This window comes from Anser cygnoides, chromosome 1 (genome assembly GCF_040182565.1).
Source record: "Anser cygnoides isolate HZ-2024a breed goose chromosome 1, Taihu_goose_T2T_genome, whole genome shotgun sequence".
Classification (NCBI taxonomy): Eukaryota; Metazoa; Chordata; class Aves; order Anseriformes; family Anatidae; genus Anser; species Anser cygnoides.
Genome location: NC_089873.1, coordinates 77,006,496 through 77,029,592, shown reverse-complemented (window position 1 = coordinate 77,029,592; position 23,097 = coordinate 77,006,496). Strand labels below are relative to the sequence as shown.

The window sequence follows — 23,097 nt, the reverse complement described above, 5'->3', positions numbered from 1 at the left end:
CATGGATGCCTTTTTCACTCCACTTGTAAGTCTAGCTTTGTGCTTTTAATTTTAAATTCTATTTATATAACCTTTCAAAAGTCTGAAAAGATTTCTAATTGATGTCTTAAAGCTTCTTCAGGAAGCTGTAGAACCATACCTCTTGTCACAGAGCTGATCAAGTCTGACATCTGTCATTTGTAACAGGATTATTATACTTTGGACAAAGCATCTCTTTGAATTCTATAACTAACACACACAGACTAAAAGCCCGTGTGCTTTCAAAAAAAAGTTAAGATTCCAGATTTCTTCTAAAAGCAAATATTCCGTGGTTGTATAGGGCTTGGTGCTGGGGAGGAATTATTGTCAGAGTGGTCTTTTCCAGTTCAACAGCAAAGTTCTTTCTGAAATGAGGAAAAAAGAGTTAGTGTGGTTTTTTTTCCTCTACTGCTTTTGTGAACAAAACCTAACTTTTCAACTTTTTGTTTGATCCACAGGCTTTCCCATCAATTTGGATTATTAGTAAGGAAGGTGAAGGGAAGGGTTAGACTGCCAGAAGTCATTGCATTATACTCTAATAAATCAGCACACTTCTAAATAAGGTTCAAGCCTCTCCCTTACCAGAAGGCATTTGAATCGACATTTCTGCCACAGCCAGCCTACAGGATTTTCTAACCTGAATCTCCTCAATTTGGTACACTGAGACAGCTTGCTTCTTTGACTGTTTCTTTGAGAGATCCCTGGGGTTCAAGTCTCCACAGCAGTCAAACCCTTAGTTGTGTGCATGAAGTGAGAGGGTGTCTGGAACTGTTTTCCTCTATCTTGTAGCCTGACGATTAGCACTATTTCTTGGGGCATGGGAGATCCTCATCCTTGTTTTCCTCGATAAAGATGTCTTAAACCAGGGTGTTGGCAAAGGAGTGATATATGTACTTGTGCACTTTCAGTAGTTCATTAAGGAAAACTATGTAGTTTTAGCATAATTACTTGATCTGAAATCAGAACATAGTTTGGGAGGATTATAATTTTGATTTAGTTCTTCTCCAATTTGGAGAAAGGTTATATTTTTGAAGATGTTTCTTGTCAGATACTTGCTCTCAAGAGGCACTATGTGTTTGATTAATTTTCTTATGAAACCATTAGTATGTACAAAGCTAAGCATGTGTTCAAGCCTCCTTAGGCTTGGGGCCTTGTCTTTGTTTTCATGAGTGGAAAATATGATCTTGTAAACCACATTTGTCTTCATAGATTATTTGGTAAACATTGGGAAGTAATGTCTAAGGGAATGAGGAAATCCAAAGAATGGCTTGAACAGATTCATCTTTTCAGTGCTCTTTCCACGCACAGAAATACAAATTGGTTCGGCATGGGCAGAGGAAGGAAACAGCTCCTGATGCATGGAGAATCCCCAGTGCTGGTGCCCAGGCTGCTGGTTGCGCTCCATTATTTATTTGTGTGAAGGTTGCTGCTCTGCACATCAGTACCAGTAACTGTAGAAACACCTGTTAAGACTGGGGCTTTTCCAGTGGAAATTGTACTAGCAAATTAACTCTGTGCCAAGCCGACAGTGACTGATGACTCTAATGGTAGACAAAGAGCTAAATCCAAGTAAATATTCTAAGAGAAAGTAAGTGAATTTTAAGATACATTTATCTCCAGCCTTTTCAAATTGTCTACCAAGGGAGGTGTAAAGAGAGAATACAAACATCTTTTTTTTTCCTGTTACTGTTCAAAAATGACATGGTTTAAAAGACTGTGTATAATAGCATTTTAGCATAGGACTACCCTTCACCCTCATTTTTAGTGTTCCTGTTGCAAAACCCTGGGGCACGGGAGAGTTGTATTTATACATGAATGTGTTCTATTGTGATATCCAAGAACCTTACTTGCAGAGTGCAAACTCCAAAACTGTTATACTAATTCAGTAATAATGCCAGTAGTTTGCTGTTATTAGTAAAAAGATAGCTATCTTATTCTGGAGCATGCTAGGATGATACATGCTTAATTTTATTCATGCAGCTTTTGATATAAGTGGTGAAAAGAGTCAATAAAAAATAGCTGCTATGTGTATGCCCATTCATCTTCCCTATGCCAGGAAAAAGATAGAGGTTATTCAGGAAGTGATATTTCTAGAAACCCATTTATCCAAACAGGAAGATAAATAATTAATTACTGCAGATGAACAGGGTTTTCAATAAATGGGAAGAATAGTAACTGTATGGCGGTGTTCATTTGTGGGTTGGTCAGCATTTTTTTCTCTGAAAACAATGTTCTTCTCATATTCATAACTTACTTTAGAAACTCAAGACTTCAGAAATGCATTTGATTTCAACAGGCTCAGGCAGGATCAGATAGCTGTAATAGTACTTGAAGAGAAAATTCTGGTAGTGCACTTCCTGTAACACAAACAAATAAATTGCTTTGATTATTAGCTCTGGTCAAATAATTATACAAACATGGAAAGACTTGCATCTGAAATAGATACAGTCAGGAAGCTGAAATTTGGTGTTCTGTTGAGGGTCCTGTAAATGTAAAGATGACACTTATTTCCAATCTTTGAGTATTTCCAAGTCTATCTAAAATAGATTGAAGAAGCTTGCTAGACTTTAAGTATAGAAACAAAGGCTTTATTCAAACAACCTAGTGTAGCAATTGATACGTCCTTGGCATTTCAGTGTAACCAGTGATGCGATTTTTTTATTTTTGGTTTTTGTATTCTTTCAGGTCAGAGTTCTTGGAAAAGTAATAGCAATTGTCTGGTTTGGGGACTGGGGAATGATGCAGGCAGTGGCTTGTTTTCCAGCTAGCTGTAAAAATTGTGCAGCGTGTGTGGCCTGTGCTACATCTCCCCTCCACAACTGCACTCTCCATCCCTTTCTTTGAAATTAAAGTCATGGCATACAAGTGAATACAAGAACCATTAGCTATATTATCTATGGCTCTTAGTTTAAGCTTGTGGTGTGGGCTTGGTTCCCTACTCATGCCCTCTTTAAACCTGTATAGTTTTTGTGACCTCAGTATGTGAGCGCTATTAATTGTAACACATTGCTCATCCTTCTGTTGCTGAAACTAATGTAGCAGTCCATGCCTAAAGCACTATAGATTACTTTCCACTATGTCATATGTTAGTGATGCACCTGTGGATTTGGTCTAGCCAAGTCTTGAAAACCTACAAGGCTGGAAGTTTTCACAACCAGCCTGGATAGCCTGATGGCTCCAGAGCTGCCCTACTGTCCTTGAAAGAAGTTTTTCCTAATGTCCACTTTGAATCGCCATGCTGTCCTTTGTATTCAAAGCTCTTTGAGTGCTGGTTGGAGTGCTCAGTTCTCTCACTCCCGTGTTCTGGGATAGTTAATAATTTCTAACTTCCAAATAAAACCTTTTATTTTTTAAACAAAAATATTTCTTTCATCAAAGATTAACGGTAGTACTTGACATATTTTTGTCTTTGGAGCTGAAGTACATTATAGTTTCATCCCTGAAACATAGCTCTGAAAAATATGAAACTTAAATGTGAGTGCAGTGAACCCCTTGGAAAAAAAAAAAGTAACAAGTAGCAGTAGTTTCCACCTTATGGCTTTTGGTGTGCAATAGGGGAAAACATAGATTTATGTCCATAATATATGAAAATTTTCATTTTCAGTTCCATAGTGGCTATTACATATCTTATCTTACATGCAGTTGGTGCAAAATTAATGGTTGAACTGGAAAGAGAACTTTATCTAGAAAATACAGGTAGTAATGTAGTTCTACAATGGAATCTCAAAATATGTATCAAAAATAGATACAGAATTAGTGAAGTCACCACCTTCTTTCCTTCCTCAGTGCCAGTAACATGTTATGAAAGTGCTTTGTACTTAAAGACAAAGAGCTTCTAAAACTGCATGGAAAGGGACCTGCATTTCATAGTGTATCATAAGTGGTTTACTGTAAACATAAGTCAGTGATTCTAAATTGAATTCACACCATTCTGACATCTGAAACCAAATGTAATGAAATTCAGTTTCATAAAAAGAACTGAAGAGTAATGGGAGGGAGGGGGGATGACAGCCCACAAACAAGAACCCCAATGTGCAGTGAGTCAGATAGACTTGGATTTTGTGATTCTGGTTAAGTCTTGGTAATTCTTTCCCTTATTTCCATTCCTTTTCCTTTCTAGCAAGTTTTTTCCCCCTCCTAGCTCATATCTGAGATATGCATAGTTCTTATGTAAAATATGCTCATGAGCTGCAGTAGATCCCTTTGCAGGGAGTTAAAGGGATACAAAGGCATGTGCAAACGTTATCATAACCTTTTCACAGGTATGTCATAAACACTTTAGCTGCCAAGTTTGCACAAAAATTTAGGAATATTGAGGTGATGTGTTTATTAGCCAATTGGATGGGGTATCCACTAACATGAAAGTTTGTGGGAATGCACGAGATGTGTTTTTTTTTTCTTAATAAAATAAAGTATCAGCAGTTCTTAAGGTTTTCTAAAACTGCCACCTGCCTTTCTGTATGAAACCACAGAGGTACTCTGTAGGTTAAGCTGTGCATATGTCTTGATATGCTTGGGCCAGTGGTTCTGATGCTGAATTCTCTGGTTCCAAGCTAGGATTTAACTGCTGCAGTGCTCCCTTAGCAGTTCTATTTGGCTTTCATGATGTTCATTTCACTATTTAACAAAACTTTCTTGTTTCTCAGTACTTCATTGCACCCTCTGCTCTAGCTGACATCTGACTTTTTGCCTACTTGGACTGATTCCTCTATTAAGTGAGAGGAGGGTTGTGCTTGTTCAACAGTTTAAACGATAAACTCCATTGGCAGTGATTTATGCTAAACTGAATTTAAATTGAGTTAGTTTCCTGTGCTTAATTAAGCTTTACATTTTTTTTTTGTTTTGTTTTGTTTTTTTAATGCTTCACTTTGTGTTTAGCTTTCTCTTGCTTCAATGAGCAAATACCTGAGCATAATCAGTCCTTACAGCCTGTTAGCTGATTTTTGTGTTCTTTCAGGAGTTGCACAGGGGATCTGGAGTGTGGGGTCTGGGGTCTTTTGAGTTCCAACACTAGCTAAATATTGAGACTGTAGCCTGACTTCTATAGTCTCTGCTCAGGTATTGCCCTAGCCCAATTTAAGGATCCCAGTGCCTGACATTGGAATTTCACTGCTGCAGTTGTAGCCCCTTTCCACATATTTTTGCAGTGAGCTGGCACTAATGCCACAGCATATAAGTGGGCTAAGGAAGTTTTGTGCAGATCTCTTAAGTTCTTTGTTAACAGAAAGTTCTGCATGTTGTACTATTTCAAAAGTTTTAGGGTGAATCCATTTGTCTTTCAGGGAGTGTGGAAATAACATTGTCCTGTGATAGGCTCCACCCTTTGAGACAATGAGTGCTTTCCACCACTGTGTGTGGGCCAAGGCAACATCCTTGGCACTTCTCTCTCTGAGACAACTTCAAGGTTAAAACTAACCATAGATTAGATAACTAGGGTTGGGCTTCAAGGTGAAGTATGATTTCATAAAGGGCAACTTGACCTCTGCAAGCAATTCTAAAAATAAAAAAAAATATAAAAAAATCTCTGGTGTCTGAACACTATCTACCAATTATATTGTCCTGCACTGTTGTGCCAGGAGATACTTGTCGTCTTATCTTGCAACATCACAAGAAGTATCAGCAGAAGCAAGAAATCTTAAGAGTTATCTGTTAGTGTAACAGGACTGATGGTTTAGCTGTTCTGACTGCTCCTTGGATATGGAAGTCAGACTTTAGTAACCAATTTTGGTGATTATTTGTACATTCAGTCTTACTTGATTCATGACTTAAAAAGTTGTTTCAGGTAAGAAAGATTGACTGTTTAACTCCCTGGTTAATATGTTTATGTTTATATTAACCAACCCATATATGTTGACACTCAAGTAAAAATTAGAGCAATTTATGGTGAAGAAAACTTCTGGGAACTGCCTAGATGATCCAGGACTTCTCAAGTGTGTCCTAAAATGTAGGTGATGTGCTGTTTTGCTTTGGAGTATGGTTTCTTCAAAACTTGCTGTCCCTGAGGTATATTGAAAAACCAAAAATATAAAAGATTGTCAATGAATTAGCTTTTCAATTTTAATGCAAAGATGTGTCTGTCTTCAGGCTTCCTTTCCTCCCCTAGGTTAGTGCTTTCAGAATGTTAAATGGCTGGATTTTTTTATATAAAGTTAAATATAAGCTTTTTTTTTTCTTCTGTTACTGAGTAGCTCATGTAGGAATATACATCTGGTCCTGTTTTAGTCACTGTTGGTCTTCTAATGTGTTTTAAAGAGATGACTTTTTTGTTTCACACTCTGTTCACCTAGTGATACTGTACTGGAGGCCCTGACATATGCTTTCCTCCCTGTGCTTTGGCAAGTGTATGCTGTTAGCTTCTGTAACTTGTAATTTTTGCTGCCAGGACTGTGTATGCATTTATATGAAAGGATTTTTTTTTCCAAACTGTGTAAACAGTATTAAGAACTGAAAATCGTTCCATACCATGACAATGCCTTTAATTATGAGGCTTATAGAGTTGAAATCCTTCTTGCTTCTTCTGCAGTCTCAGGTACATTACTTATTTGGCTTCATAACAACTCGACAAGAGGAGTAAGATGTGCTTTCATCTAATATAGATACTTACCTAAAGTGAAAGATGGGGTTTGAGGCACTTCAAACAAAGGAAAGTCTAGAACTAGAACCCTGTCTAAGCAACTCTTCCTCATCCTTGGGTCCAATATTTAAATATAGGGTCCTTGAGAAAGGCTTCGAGCTGTGAATGTGTTTTATGTAGAGCAGCTTCCCACCTCACCAAACCTGACTTGAGGGGACTAAATGCAAGAGAGACGTGTTGGCAAGCACATCCATCTCTGGGGTGTTTGGCACTCTGACACGGTGACTATCCCTCAATATTTACCTCCCTCCTTTTGCTATGTTGTGTAGAGCTCTGGCCTTCAGGTGTTAACGAAGTCTGTTCTAGGAGCCCAGAAATTGTGTAGCAGTGTCTAGTGTGTCTATAAAGAAGTCTTGCTCTTGGCCTGTCTTTACCAGAAAATATAGATAGCCCTGTAGAGTTGCTTCCAGTTTTGTCATTCCTTTCTGTCTTCAGTACTGCTTTGTGAAGCTTTCACATCTGTTCTGGAAGCTGAAGTACTATCAACTTCAGTTTCATTTCAAGCTTGAAAATGTGCTGCTCAGATACCTGTTCTGACAATGTTATTCTAAATAATATATTTAAAAGTGATCATGCAGCAGTGTATTTGTGTTTTGATTCAAAGTTGAGAGCTCATACCCCCATTTGCTTTTGTATTTTTAACTTAATGTTTGAGGGGTGATGGCATGTGGAAGAAAGCATGAGAACTCAAGCAAGGCTGGTATCTGATCTCTTTTCCTGCAGGTTTTCTTAGTGTGTTTATACTTCAGAGTATGTTTTGACAGAGTGCAGCAGTTATTGTGCAGACGAAAGTGGATTACAATATTGTTTGTTTAGGATTCAGAAGCCTCTTGTCAGCAAAGCGCAGGATATACCACATGGTGACTGCACATGGAAACAGTATGACCCCAGGGCTAGCTGTGGAATTCAGATAGTGATACTATTCTCTAGCCTTTTTATTTCTCTGGCAACAGGCATGAGATTGTATGAGTATAGCTTGATGCAATAGTTGATTTGCATTAATGTTTTGGAAGCACAGATTTCAGTAATAGCTTGGAAGTATTGTACTGCCTGGATATACCTAGTTATTAAAGCAATACTAAAGCAAGCATCTTACTGAATTTGAAAGCTCTGAAGTTTTGTTAGTCCTGTCTAAATGTTTCAGCTTTTACTGTATTTAGGATCCCAGTGAGCTTTTATAAGCACGAGGACTGTGAATAATTGAACAAGGATGGCTTCAGTTTCAAAGTTGTTTTTAATTAAAGGCTTTCCCTTCTGTGGACTACTCCCACGTAGAGGATTGGAAACTCCTAAGTTTCCATGCACAGAATTTTTCTTTATTCCCTGGGGAGGACATAAGGGGCAACAGATTTGACCACCTACAAAAGATGTAGATGTTGCAGGGAAAGCAACTGCTTCCTCTCTAGACAAATTGGCTGGGAACGAAAATAAGAGTTGAAAGTTTTGATTGTACTTTCCTTCTTGCAATCCATGTGCAGCATGACCTCATTTTACAGAAAAATCCAGACTGCTACTATTATTGACTATGCTGGTTGCATACACACAGATTTTTAAGTGCTTGAGAATTGTTAGGCGATGATAGCAATGGTGCCAGGACAAAGTTTAAGCTGGTCAGTTTGCCAAAGACGGAATTGCACTTGAATTCAGGTTATGGTGAAAACACTAAAGGTAATCTTACTGTGACCTGTAGGTCAGGGAATCTGTTATTCTCTTACCAATATCAGTATGCAGACTGTGGACAGCATACCTGAGAGTGTCTTCTAGGGGTTCAGGGACAGGCTGGGATCTGCCTTGCAGGCCTGCCTCTTCCTGTGCCTTCCCTTCAGAGACATGCAGCTGTATCTCTGCAGAACACAGCTGTTTCTGAAGGGTAGTACCTCTTCAAGGGACTTAAACTGGGATACCTTTTTGTGCACAACGTACTACTTACATGAGAGCATTCCACTCTAAATTGATAAAGATTTGAGTAATCAAGTTCTCCTGGTTTTGAGTGGATACAGATATGCTGAGAAGCGCTATTGTGAAATGCAGTGAACTGCCTCTGCAAATTCTGTTACGGTACCCAATTTGTCATATTTTGTTTCTACCAGATAACTATTACAACTGCTGCAACCTTTCTAATATGTTCCACATATAGCATACAGGAGGCTTCAGTGTAAAGTTAATCATAATGACCACATGTTGCCTGTACCTCTATCAGGCTGCAGGACGTGTTTTCAAAAATTATATTACTTTATTCTGCTATTGTGGAGGTTGGTCACCTCTGTCCATGCCAATGGTTGCATTGTTTATACAATAATACAGTAAAAGGAGAAAAAAAGAGAAGAAAAGAAGGGGGAAGATTGCAGGAAAAGGGAGAGGATGATGAAGGCTTAAATCAACATTGGTTCTAGGGCCTGTTCTTTGTATTGCAGTCATTTTGTGAGGAGGTATGGTGAAACTCGAAGCTGTTTCTATAATTGAGATGAGGAAAAGAGAGCAAAGCAGGAGGGGAGGGTTCTTTAGATGACTAAATTGTAGGAGGCTCCTTGGAAAACTTGAAGTTCACTCAACGAAAATAATTAACACAAAATTTGGTTTGCCCTTGGAATGAAAATATGGAGTGAAAACTTTAAGCAAATAAAAACAGAAGGAGGAGAACTTAGCAAATAGGATTAAAATTTCAAGTCACTGGAGTACATCTGTTTTGGGCCGCTTAATTTGATGTGTTTGAAGTGATTGAAATTACAGAGGCTGAGGCCTCAGCGCTTCCTGGAAATTGAAGTCCCTTGAACGCATAAAACAGAAACATGAAGTATATGAATAATCTTAAGTTAATTCCCATTAGCCATAGGACCTTATTGTCACCTTCACAGTAATGCTGTTAGATGTCCCAGAGACTTGAACTTTTTTTTTTTAAGCTGACATACATTATATACTTATAATGCAAAACTGATTCATGCTCTCTTTCTATTTTGCACATAAAAAATAAAAAGAAAACTATGCTAAAGATGTCCAAACCACAGAGTGTTTACCCACAGAAGTGGGTACAATATTTGAAGTTTTGTAAGAAAGAGAAGTGGAAATTCAAAATGGGCTATTTGGATCTTCTGATTTACTTATTTTCTTTGCTTCAGAAAATAAAAGCAAACTAGACTTAGCACTTCTGATGCTTAGGAAGCCAAAGTACACAAACACTTCAGCTCTTGTCACTGTTGTTTTGTTTAACTTGAACTGTTGTTTTTTGAGTTCTGGATGTTCCTTAGTCCCAGTGCCTCGCATCCAAGGCGTTTCATAATTAAATTCAGACACACATGGTGAAGATTCACCATACCAGGAGGAATGATGATAAAATTCCTTCTGGTGGGACAAGTGTATTCCCAAAAGGCGAGACTGAGTTGCCAGTCCTCTGACTGCTTTCCAGAAGCTCTGCAGGCAAATCACTGCTTGTCTTGTCCTACCAGAAAGTACAGCCAAGGTGTGCGTAGGCACACCAGGAATCCATGGGGATGAGTAGAATAAAAGATGGGTTAGAATGAAAAGCAGTGGGGTCACCACCACTTGTTGCTCCTTTGTGTTTTGGCAGGAACTGGGGAGAATTAGGTTAAGGGAGAATTTGAAGGATCATAATGAGGAGATTCAGCCAGTAATTTGATGAAGTTTCTCTTTTATGTGAGTGTTTAAGACACGTCTTGCAAATGAACTATGAAGCAAAGTACACTTCACTTGGAAATAGTATGAGAAACAAGAAGGGTGGAGAAAAGTTTGGAAGGGTTTCCTGAATGAAAATAAGTAGATTGCAATACTAGAAGAAGAGGAGAGCTACTTCACCCTCCCTGCTTTTGCCAAGTCTGCTGACTACAGAAAACTGTCCTGACATCATTCTGGGCAAATGTGTAAATGGACAAGATGAGTTCGCCGAGGGGGCAGAGGGAAGGAATACACAGTCTTTAAAATGTGAAAAAGCCTGTAGCTGCATGGCCTATAATGTAAGGCTGTATTTTAGAAAGAAGAGACAAAATGTTGGCAGTATTTGAAAATATGGCAGAGAAGTGATAAATGGAGAGTGGTGCTGGCTTGCAAATTCTTGCAACAGAGAAGGAAGGTAAGAAAAGGAATGTGAAAATATCACTTTCCTGCTATATTGAACTAACATCCATTTTTCTCTTGGCATAACGGTTTGTGGCTTTTGTTTAGTTGCTGTAAATTTTTTGGCATAGACTCTTGTCTTTCCTGAACAGCTATGTCGGGTTTGTGAACAGCAATGAATACTGTACGTGATCTTTGTAGGACTGCTTCTCAAAGGGAAGCATATATAGTGGTGTTACTCGTCTCTACACTTCTTGCCCTTCCTGGTGAGCTTTGGGCCTCTAAGTCAGTGTTAGACAAATTTACAAAGAATTAATGGTTTAGAAGGTATGAAGCTTGTAACGGTTTCCCTAAAATCAACTGAATAGAGATGAGCTTTGCAAGTGTACTCGCATCCTGAGGTAACATTACAGTTCTTTAGCTGTTTTGAGACAACGTGGCCAGTTGGCCAAAGCAATGTAGATGGCCTGGAGCTGGCTGTACCACTACCACAACACTGAGAGGACTAGGGAAATTAAGTCAATGCAGTTAAAAGGATTTTAGTCCATAAGCTATTGCTGTATATACTAGGATTACCTCAGATTTTGCCCTAATAAATAAAATTACTCAAACTCACAGTTGATTGGAGAGGAGAAATATATAAGTGATAAGCTGAGTCCTATAAATAAAGAACAGAAGAAGCAAAGAAGTTTTTGAGTTTGGGGAAATAAAGAAATAAGCATAGCTAAGTATAAATTTTCAGAAAGGGGCTCCCTCCTTCATCTCCCTCCCTGCCCTTAATTGTCCTAGCTATGTAAGGAGTCTTTGCAGAAATATGTTCTGTCTGGCTTCCAGGTTGCCAGGAGAGTTACTTGAAAGTTTTGTAGGTAATGGTTAGTGAATAAGTTAACATCTCTGAATAAAGCTTTGAGGTTACCATCTTCTTAAAGAGTTGTTTTGTTGATTAAGCTGAAAATGCCTCCCTTATTTCTCTTTCAGGAATTGCATGTAATTACAGCAAGATTTCTTTTCAGTAGTCATGTTGTACATTGGCTTTTAAACCATATTTTTAAATGACTTGTAAAACTTAAGCTAATTCAAATTTAAATAGATATTTTAATTGTAAGATGTACTTTTTTTCTGCATTCATCAGTGCAAGCACTGAAGTGGAGAAATGGCTCATTTGTATGCAATTTTTCCAAAAATGTAGTGGAAGAAAATGTTATATTTTGACCCATATTGAAATGTGGGAAGTGTAGTAAGGTTTCTACATGTTTTATTCTGAGCTTTATGAAATTTTTCCCCAGTTCACTTTTGGAGTCCAAGGAACACTTCGCTTTGACACCTCAGCTGTTACTCAGGGTAGCTTTAGTCAAATGACATACCATAGCAAATGTAGCATGTGTTCTAGACTGAAATGTAAAGAAAAGATTTAGCCTTACAAAAGGCTAAACCTTTTTTTTTAACCAAGGGTTAATCCAGTTCTTGCCAAAATGGAGCACATTACCTCATTGCCTTCAGCGTTAAATATTGGCAATTGTGCATAAATGTCTTCAATCAAACCCTCAACTTGCTTTAAGTGTTTGCAGACAAATGGTAAGGGGAGAGGGAAGTGTGGATGGGTGAGGCAGTGTCTTCCTTGAAACTAACTCGAGAGCGTGACCTATTTTATGTTCTTTGAAGCTGGGGCATCCAGAGGTATAAGGCAGCTTTGAAGTAAGAATACAGCTTACTTCATTGTAGCTTTCATATAAGTATCTCTGCTGCAATGAAATGGCTTGTTTGTTCCTCTACTTTTTGTTTTCTTTCACTCCCACGCAGTATTTAAACCATATAAGAGATGGATAAACGTGACTTCCACTTAACATTGCTGCTATTAATAAAGTTGTTGTTGTCATTTTATCAAATGCACTGTATATTTGATGCTAATGAAGAACAAATACTTATAGGGCTTTGGAAGACATTAGTGTGGTAAATGTATGCCTTTTGACTTGAAACGGTCAATCACGAGATGTTTACTTAATGCATATGGCTTTTCTGAGCTGTTTGTCACAGAATGTAATATATATGCAGTAGTACAGTCTCCTTTGCTAACATATATGGAAAAGGATATCATCTGCCACAGAATAAAATACATCCCAGCTGCTAACTGTCTTAACCTCTGCAATGCTGCTACCAACAAACAAATCCTTTTGGGGCCTTTTGATGAAAACTGAGCTTTTTCATGGTGTGTCTATTCAGGCCTTCATCTCTATCAGGAGTGTGATTATTTTATACTGATGATTTTGTTAGTAGCTGCAATGCAGAGTGAGGAAAAGGAGTGCTTCATGCAAAACTACCTGCAGATTGTACTCCAGTCCTAATACCAAAACAGATTCAAGGTTGTGATTTAGTGATTAATCCCATTTGAACGTGATTGAGTTGTATCAAAATAAATCCTATCAATTTCAAGAGCTGCAAGCAAGTGCTGTATTGAATGTTGTTGTGACTTACTGGCACATATGCTAACCATAATGCTCTTAAGTTTTAGACTTCTGCTTTGAAATTTTGACTGCTCTGATTTGAGTTCTGTCATTATTTCCAAAATGCCTGTGGGTTTTTGTACCTTGCATCCATGTGGAGTGTAGATTTTTTTTTTTTATATCTAATCTTAGGGAAAGGAGAGCGTTCATTTTAGTGTTGTTCTCGTTTAATAAAGTCAAGTGTGAGTGTGTGAAACTTACTGTTTTAAAAAAAAACAAAACAATATTTTGTTCTTAAAGGTTGCAAAATAGAAAAATCTTTAATAAGCAATCTGGTTAATCAGCTCACCTGCTGGTTTGTGTTCTTTCAAACATTTTTGCGATGGTCTGAAAACATTCAGAAATACAGTTGAGTTGCTCCAAAATAGTAAATCAAGATGCAAGGTATTATAGGCTGTGGTGTTTTTGACAGTATTACTGCTCCAATTATCAATATATATTATCGGCAATGGGTTAGAACTTGGTTTTCTATGAAGACACATGAATTTTAGATGCAAAATGTGATCATGAAGCTTTCTAGCTACCTCATCTCCTGTATCACAGCTTCAACACTGTTTTGTGCTGCAGTTAAATCGTTGCTAAGGGATAATCTAAAGATTCTTCATTTCATTACTTGTAGTCTTGAGCAAGTTTAATGAAGCTAGCTGAGGATATTGGAGGAAGAGCACTGATGCCCTCTTAATAAATTTGGGAGTAGTCTTGGTATACTTATATGTCCTTCAGTTTACTCATTAAAGGTCAACAGGGACAGTGAAGACTTGGATTCAGACTTGCATTGACTGGGGGGGGGAAGAGACAAGCTCTGTTGAGGCTTTTGAGATAGAAAGTCAATTATTTGTTTGTTTTTTTCTAATTGTCTGGGAAAATGATTTTTGGACTTTGGGGGACTTCTAGGCTATCTGGAGGCACAATTTCTAGCACCCATTGTTGCTAGAAACATCCTCTTGTAGTTGAGTTTATATGACCTCACACATCAGCATTGTCTGGACCTGTCACAGACTGTGTATATACATAGGCATAGAGTGCCTTGGATAACACTCGTGGCATCTGGATTTTGGCCTGTTTAGTGCAGTCATGTGTTAGACCATCTTTCTGCCAATCTCATGTGAGGAAATTCCTTGCTGCTGAAACTTTCTCTCAAGCTTGTTCTCAACATTGTCATCTTCATGGTTGTGGGACCTTTGGTTTGTTTGTTTTAAGCAGTGCTTATTATCTCTGAGCACTTTTCTGGTATAGCAAACACATAACACTCCACAAGTGGAAATCTCTTAGTCCCACTAAAAGAATTGGATGCTTCTTCTGTATAAACATTTTCTTTTTCAAGAAAGTTGCATGCTGATTTCAAACCCACAACCTTTTCATTTCTAATAAACCTTTGTGTGCAAAGTATTTATACTTGATACTTTGTCCTGGACCTGCCATGTTCTTGCCTGTTTATTCATGGGAAGCAGCATGTCGCGTAGGGTATTTCTTGTTCATCAGTCCAAGGGAAGAGGCTTTTTAGTAAATGCTAGTTAGCTTGTTTCCAGTAGCCAAATCTATTTGCAGTCATATTCATCTGGAAAATGTTACTTTATTGCTCAGAATTTTTATGGGAGGGAGGATCTGCCAAATGTCTCCCTGGTCACCCTGGGGTAATGTCATGCTCTTCTAGATGTTTATAAGCTCTTTCTGGGTAGCTGAACTCGCTTTTTTGTACTTAATTCATTTTTATTTTTATTTTTTCCCCAGTCAAACCTTGTTTGTACTAACTGTTTTTTACCAACAGCTTCCACCTAGCAAGCTGGGTGGAACTAGCCCCCTGTTTGTCCAGAGCCCCATCTGGTATCACAGTAGTGAAAGGCAAGGAGCACAACTTGGCTGAAGTTCATAGAATGAGAAACAAAGGCAGAAGCAGTCAAACTCTAGGCAATTTTTTGTTTGTAAGTAACTGTGAATGAATGTGTCCTCACTTTTAAGTACACTGCATGCTGATTATTGGGGGAACAGAAATTTACTGAAGTCCTTTGGTCAAAAATCTGCTGTTAATTCCAGTTGCAGGAGAATTTTAACCTTGATTTGAGGAGCATGCTGCCTTCAGATGATGTGAACCTTGCAAAGATTAGAAATGAGGTGAAATCAACATCTTAATTTTAGCTCTCAGGGTTTCTCATGACTTAACACTTACATCAAGGATAGATAGGTTTGGTGAACATCTGCTTGGACAATCTTTTTAAGCAGAGAAGCCCTTTGCACTTTCTCAGTTCTGCCTGTCTTCTGTGAAGTAGCAGCCTTTCTTGTGGTTTGTAAACTAGCTGTGAAGAGGTAGCCAAGTTGTGTGCGTATAATATATACATATGCTGGAGTTTTCTTTCCCTTAGAAAAGTGAACAAATGTCTGAAAGAGCAAGATCTGAGCCAAATAGGACAAAGGAAGAATTTAGGGAAAAATTGCCTAATGCACGGCAAACAACATGACTGAGGAGGTTGCGGGCAAGGTACCCGCTGGGGAGAGAGGCAGGGGAGGCAGTAGCTGAGGGTTGTCCAATTCCAGATGCTCGGTTCCAATCAGAAATACCAGTCACTAGAAAGCTGGTGACTGAAGGATGGGGTGAGAGGGGAAAGCTATGATCAGAGACAGGCTTTGGCTTGTGTGCCTCTCCTCAGTAAATTAGCTTTCCATTCCTGGTCATTGCTAAAACAAGAAGTTACGTGTAAGTTGAACTGATTTTGAACTTACAGTATTGTGAAACCTCAAGTTAGGTGTTTTTTTTCCCCCCACCCTTTCCATTTGCTTTAGAGAAAGAAATTGTATGCTGTTGGAGGTGAGTTATTTTGTCTTCTCTATTGCAAAAGTGTGACGTATGTTTTGGGCACAAGCTTTAGTTTGAAAAATTATTTGGGGCGGTCAAAAGAGACCTCAGTGAAAAGGCAAAGAAGCTATTCATAGTACATGAGTTAACTGTCAGCAAATAAAGAATTGAATATGTAAGAAGGAAAAACAAATGCTAGTAAAGAAGTTTTATGGAGTTATAATTGGGAAGCAGAGAGACACATATGGCCAAAAGATTTTGTTTTTCAGACTTCTCTGTAAACTTTACTGAACAGTCCTAGAAACCAAACTAATCCTAGATGGTCTTTTTGCTGTTTTATAGATTAGCTTTGCTTAGAAACTATAATGAGACCTAGTGATTTCAGCACACAGATTTTAAGTTTCTAAAGTCTCTTCACGTTCCATTTTTTGTGACTGACAGATCTGGGAAAGAATACCAGTAGTATTGTGAGTCACGCTCTCCTTTCCTTCAGACCTACATATTGGTCCCAATCATCTTTCCAACAGAAGGTGATACAGCAAGCTGCTTGTATGGTTTCAAAATTATTGTTTAGTCCATTAAAAGTGTTTGTCCTTTAAGAAAACTAACAGGAATATTTTCCCTAAGCTTGGACTGTTTCAAAGATGCTTTGTTCAGATTACTTGCTGCTTTGGTGAACGTTGTTTTGGAAATTGGAAGTGTCAGTAAATATTTTGTTATTAAATGATGACTCTCTTCAGTTTTTTTTAAAGGTGGATGTTAAAAACAGATGACTAAAACTGATCTGCACTGAATGCAAGGCTGTGCTGTGTGTGCTGACTGGGGGGGAAGTGCACTTGCTGGCTTGCTAAATTGAGATAATACTTTGGATGTTGATGGACAGAAAAACAATTAGAGCTGTCAGATTCTTTGCTGACATGTGCGTTGTCACATGGGGAGATGGCTTGTTTGGTGCCAGTAAATCTGAACTGTTCAACTCTCAGCAAGATATTAAGTTAATTAATAAAGTTCCTTACAGTTGGGCATGGAATGTGAGGTCTGTTTATTTGTGAAGACAGCTTCTCCAGGAATAAACAATGGAGGTCACTGATGGGGCCTCTTATGTGTTTTCTCAGTCAGTGCTGGATTGCAGGCTAATAAAAGACTTTCTCCTGCTAGAGATGCTAATTGGTGCATTAAAATGGTCTTACCTGACTGAAGAGTTCCTGTATTTGTATGCTTTTCAAACTTGTGTAGATAGTCATTTTCTTTGAAGTATGTCATGTTACGTGGGAAAATGTTTGTTTAAACTATTGACCTCTTTGGGTTTTTGGGTGCTCACTAATGTCTCAAAGGAATAAACTTCTGTATACGCTGGTATTCTCAAAAGCTATCACTTTTCCATTGATTAATTGTGCAAGCGTATTTGAAATCAAGCTTTACTTGTATGTTTGGACTTAGGTTTCTTTTGTTTTCTAAAAGGATACTTCTGCACAGGGATTCTGGTGTGCGTGCTCACTTTACAGCAGAATCGTTTAGTGCTTCTCCACTAAAGCTTGTCCTGCTGATGTGGTGTGACTGCTCTGCCCCTTGCAGTGTTTGAGGTGTGCTGCTGCTGAATGTCACAAGTTGTCAGATGAAGATCAGGAGGTCTTCTGGGCAATGCATCGATACTTGTCAGCTGCTGAATGGAGTAGATGGCTGCAGAAGGGAAACAACCTTTCCGTTGTAGGTTGAGGGTTATGCTAGCACATCTTTTTAATGCAGAAAGAGATGTTGACTTCATTAGGAGAAGGCAGTTCTGATTAGAATGTAAAAAGATCTGTATTAAGTATTTGCCTCCAGGTGCAGTTCTGTTAAATCTGTCATCATCAGATTCCCTTTTTTTGTGTAACCCTACCCAGCTTGTCTTTACTAATCTTCTCTAAATAACTTTCAGATTTCTTTTACTGTGTTCCTGTGTTGTTCATTTCTCTGGAACTTAACTCTTCAAAAATATTTTCTCTAGATTTATCATTTTACATGTATTGGATTACCTGATTGCATGAACTTCCTTTACTGTATTATCATGGCTTATTTTTCCTCTATCTGCTTAAATAATGCAACCATCTTACTAGTTTTTTAAAAGAAAAAAAACACTAGTATTGGTGGTTTTGTTTGTTTTTAAATAGACCGTTATACTTGGAGTTTTTACTTCGAAATTTTTGAAGTTCAGCATTTCAGCAGTTCCAGCTAGAAACTAACTTCTGTGACCTGTAATCCAGGTGGATCTGTTTAAGCAGAACAAAAGCAGCTCCTAGTTGAGCTGAGCCTGGAACAAAACTTCCAGGGATCAAATCAGCAATTATCTAGATGTTGTCATTAGACAAACCTTGAGTGGTTTAACTGTTGGGAAAAAAAATAAGACAGCAGAGAGCAAATGGTTGATTGCTAGGTTGTAACTTAGTTCCCTAGATTTATAACTTTTTGTGCACAGACATTTGATTGAGTGCAGAAACATTGAGTGCATGACATTTTTTGTCTCTCTCAAAAAAAAAAAAAAAAGGCAGCACTGAATATTTTTTTCTATTTGCAAATATTGGGAATTTTCTTTTAAGGGAGATTGGGAGCTAATTCACTATATTAACTGGTACAACTTTGGTGTTGTTTCACTGAAGGCAGTAGAACCATACTCAAAAGCAAGAATTGGATAGACTATGTTGTATAACTTACTTTTTGGTTTAGTGTCATTGCAATGCATGTGGAAAAGCCCAGGATAACATTTAAGCCAAAGTCTAACTTACAGAATCAGCACAATGTTGGCAAGTGTGGAAGCACCTCGGCAGCATTTTCCCAACGTCCCTCCTTGCTCTAGAGAGAAAGAAATTATCTCTTCCTACTTGCTTTCCTTTCTGGGTTTTCTAGCATTTTCTACATGGTACTAGGAACTCTCAACTACTTCTGTATGGAGAGCAAGGTGGGACACTCAAGGATGGCTGTAATTAAAGATGTTTCCCCCTTGTTTTGCTATACCTGATAGGAATTACTGACCTGACACGTGAAAATGTCTCTAACCAGTCCCTTGAGACATCCAGGCAATATGTAAAAGAAGGAGGGCACTTCTTACTGGAAACTGTTATGGATTTATCTTGGAGTTGTTTATTTGATACTATTTCAGTTGGTGCTCTTTTTGTCATAACTTGTTATATATTAGGAAATAAACTGTAATGAAACTTCTGGTAAGTCTAAAAGAACAGAATACGTAGAGATTGCCAAAGCAAGAGATAATGGTTTCCTGCTATTAGGTTAAAGAAATGAGACCATGTACCTCTTCTACCCAATAGATGCTAAGCTGAATTTATTCACTTTTTAAATTGGTAATTCCTCACTGTAAACACCAGGATTTTTTTTTCTCTTTTAGCTTCTGAGAGAAGACTTGCATTATCTCTTGTGTAGCTGCAAGTATGACTTGACTGGGTTGCATTCATGGCTCGTGGATGATCTGGTGAACCATGGAGCTCAAGGTATGGGTGGATGGAGTCCAGAGAATTGTGTGTGGGGTCACTGAAGTCACAACATGCCAGGAAGTTGTAATAGCCCTTGCTCAAGCTATTGGTAAGTAACTGTCAGCTGGATACCTTGGGTTTGGGGTGAAGCTTTTTTATGAAGCTAAACCAAGGGGTGGTGGGGTTGTACTGAGTCTCAGAAGAGCATGAACATATAAAGCACAATGAAATAACCTTGTAGTGTCTTAGAAGGCAAAGTAAACTTGCTGCCTTTGGGTTTTCTTAACCTGCTAGAGAGAGATTTAAAATAAAATAAAATAAAAAAGCAAAAAAAAACCCAACAAACAATAAAACTGAAAGCTGTAAACTTTATTTCAGTATGAGTTTGTTCTCTAATAATTATAATGCTGCTGTTTGTCATTGTAAATACAGTCTGGAGTAAAGAAAGTGCTGAACTGTCAATGTTTTGAATACCAAGGATATATAAAAGCCATGCAAAACAGTTGATTGGTTTTCACAAGCTAGTGATGTTAATTGAAATTATACGCATTGAAAGAATATGTAGCTATATTGGACATAGTATAGATCAGTAAAATAGATCCTTCAAGTTCCCTTTTCATCCTGCACTCCACATAACTTGATACTAATGAAAGGATAACTTGAAGTCTGTTCAGTTTTAGCTATTTGCTGAACAGTTTATAAAACGAAATCAACAACCCCAAACCAATCATCTTTGAAGCTTCAGTGCGATAAAGAACGGTCTTGTTAGTTCTGTCTTCAGTCTTCTCAGGTCTTTCTCAGTGATTGAGAGTATCTCTCTAAAATCTTGCATCCAGTGATAAACTGTAAAGTAAGCTTTTACTGTTTGTATTAGTTGCAGATTTTCATTTATTCCTAATTGGTTTATGAATTGCTTCCTTCCATATCTCATTTTCTGCCTATAGATTTTTAAAGATAGTTACACTAGGATGATGATTTCCTAGTGATATAAAAAGCATCACATATATTAAAAAAAAAAAAAGAAAAAGAAAAAAGTGCTTGTGGTAGCCTTTTCTGTTTTTTACCTTACTTACAGTATCTTTCATCCTTTTTCATCCTGTTTCCTTTTCCTCTTGCCCCAAAACCAAAAATGTCAGGCTCCCAATTCTAGACAATACTCTTATCTTCTCCCATGTGATTTCTTTTCTGTCTTTTTTTTTCCTGCCCTCAGTTATTGGCTTGAATTCTGAAAAGACTCTGTCAGTCTTGGAAATGCACACAGTTTTTGTCAATTCAGCAGACTTCCTTTTCTATAACACATCACCAGTTCACTTGGGGCATGCGACTCTGTTTCCATGTGGAAATAAATTTCAATTGCAACCAGAGCCAAATTAAGATAATTCCAGGTCATATAACTTTGGAAAATCTTTCCTTAGGCAAATATCCTCTCTAGAAAACACCTAGAGTAACCGTGTTCCAGCTTCTCAGTGGGGCTGATTGGACAATATTAAACACCCATATAAATTACACTTACATGTCTTTGGCAGATAGGGTTTTCCCAACCCTCCTATCAGGCCGTTCATCAGAAAAGCAACCATATGCCTGCTCCTTTGATTTGGCTTGTATGTACCAGTTTACCAGGAGTAACTGTCACTCAAATTTGAACGGGAAGCTATTAAAATGTATTCCTTTAGCTCCCACCTGACATTTGGTGGTGGAAAGTAGCCAGTCTAAGTTGGCTTCCTCCTTGGCTGGCTCTGATCTTATTTTCCGCTTTGCAGTCTGGCTCCTTCAGCAGTCGCATAATTTAGCAGGACTCAGTACTATTTTGTCTGCCTGTTAGTCTGTCTGCAAAGTTATTCTGATGCTCCTTTTGTTTTATTTTTCTTACAATATATTGCTAAGTTCTTGACTTAAGCAATGCAACCCCTGACCTCCCAACAGTACAACCTTCACTGAACCTGCAATATGAACTGCAATAGGTATATTGTTTGTGTTGAAGTGCAGCAGCAGGAATATCTGCAAATTAACTTATTTTACAGCTACATCTGCTGAAGAATGCACAAGCCAAATATATTTGTCAGTACCCTTTGAAGATATCTGCAGCTCATGAAGTCTCTCATGGACAAACTAAAGCTGCCTCCTTTCTAGAGATAAGAAAAAGCTGTACAATTTATTAAAGAAAATAGGAAAAATAAAATTAAAAAAAAAATATGTAGAATGGGTTGTGCTAGAAGGACACCTCTGGAGATCATCTGATTCAACCCCTCTGCTCAAAGCAGGGTCACCTAGAGCAGGTTGCTTAGGACCATGTTCAGTCAGGTTTTGAGTATAGCCAAGGATGGAGAATCAACAACCTGTCTGGGGAACCTGTGTCAGGGTTTGGTCACACTGGTCACACTCACAGTTAAGAAGTGGTTTTTTGTTGTTGTTTGGTGGGTTGGTTGGTTGGTTGGTTGGTTTGTTTTGTTTTTTTCCTTCGTGCTTTGTTCTGCCACTTGATCAAATACATGTCTCCTGATCTCCCACTGTGGGGGAAGACCAAAAAATAAAAAGTTTTCATCTCTTTCCTTTCCAGCTCTTCTCTTATATCATGGGAAGTCAGTAATAACCTACATCTTAACCAAACAAAAACAGCAAGTCATGCTAGGCTATACACTTTTGTATAAGATTCTGTCGTGTAGCCAAAGTATAGCCTAATCCCTTGGCATTGAATAGGAGTTCTGTCACTTAACTTGCCTATGTAATGCTCCTTGACCCATTCCTTACAAATTGGTTTCTGTCACTAGTGCTCTTTCAGTGGAAATGTCTGCATGTCTCTTCCTTTGAGGCTGTGCTCCTGATGGATATCATTTGTTTCCTCTTCTTGCATGATGATCTTCTTCCTCTTTTGCCCTTCTCTTTATCACTGAGGAATAGCAAGCGATTGTACTCCAAGTTTCTGTACAAATTAGTTTTTCAATTTTCATTATGCTTGAAGCTAAAGGCTAAATCTCAAATAAACCTAATTTTTGTAATAAAAAAAAGAGGTAGAGAGAGAATTATCTCCTTCGGTGATTCCAGCAAAGCTGATTTAAAAAAAAAAACAACCACCACATATATATTTTAAAAAATGAGGAAGAGAATAATAGTAATCAGACATAATTTTGGATAATGTTTTGTGTCTCAAACTTAGAGAGACAATCTCCAGAAATGCCTTAGCTGGAGGGAGGGTCTCTGGAATTTTGTTCAATTAAGACATAAAACTATCAGGCTACAAGTTTCCAGAGAGTGAATTCACCTCCCACTGGTATCTTGAAGAATACTTGATCTTACTTTTAATTAGTTTTATTCAGGGACACAGTATTTTTTTTTTTAAATTCAGGCTGCTTGCAAATTATGAAGATGAAAATTGACCTTAAATACAAGAAAAGGTTGTTTCATCATCAAAAACTAAGGCTTCACCATAATGCAAGAATGTACCGCAGTGCACAGATTAAATGGAGAACCATGGGTCTTGTTTTAAAAATACTTTTGTCAGGAGAGATTTTTTTTAAATCACATCCATCACTGTCTATTTTAAAAATGTATATTTGACAGCAAATTCTGCCTGTTTTTCTGCTTCCACTAGCTCTTCAGTGCATTCAGTGAAAATCGTGCCAA

General features: G+C 37.9%; 1 protein-coding gene across 4 annotated transcripts in view; it reads left to right on the top strand.

Annotated features, from left to right (window-relative positions):
- Positions 1–23,097, top strand: part of RASSF8 (Ras association domain family member 8) — an 83,585-nt gene that overhangs the window by 46,287 nt on the left and 14,201 nt on the right. For all 4 annotated transcript variants that reach the window (XM_067000502.1, XM_067000494.1, XM_067000498.1 and 1 more), the window contains one exon: positions 19,392–19,585. In XM_067000502.1, coding sequence (XP_066856603.1) covers positions 19,483–19,585 — 103 coding nt within the window. In that variant the 5' untranslated portion in view covers positions 19,392–19,482. The remainder of the gene's footprint in view (positions 1–19,391; positions 19,586–23,097) is intronic.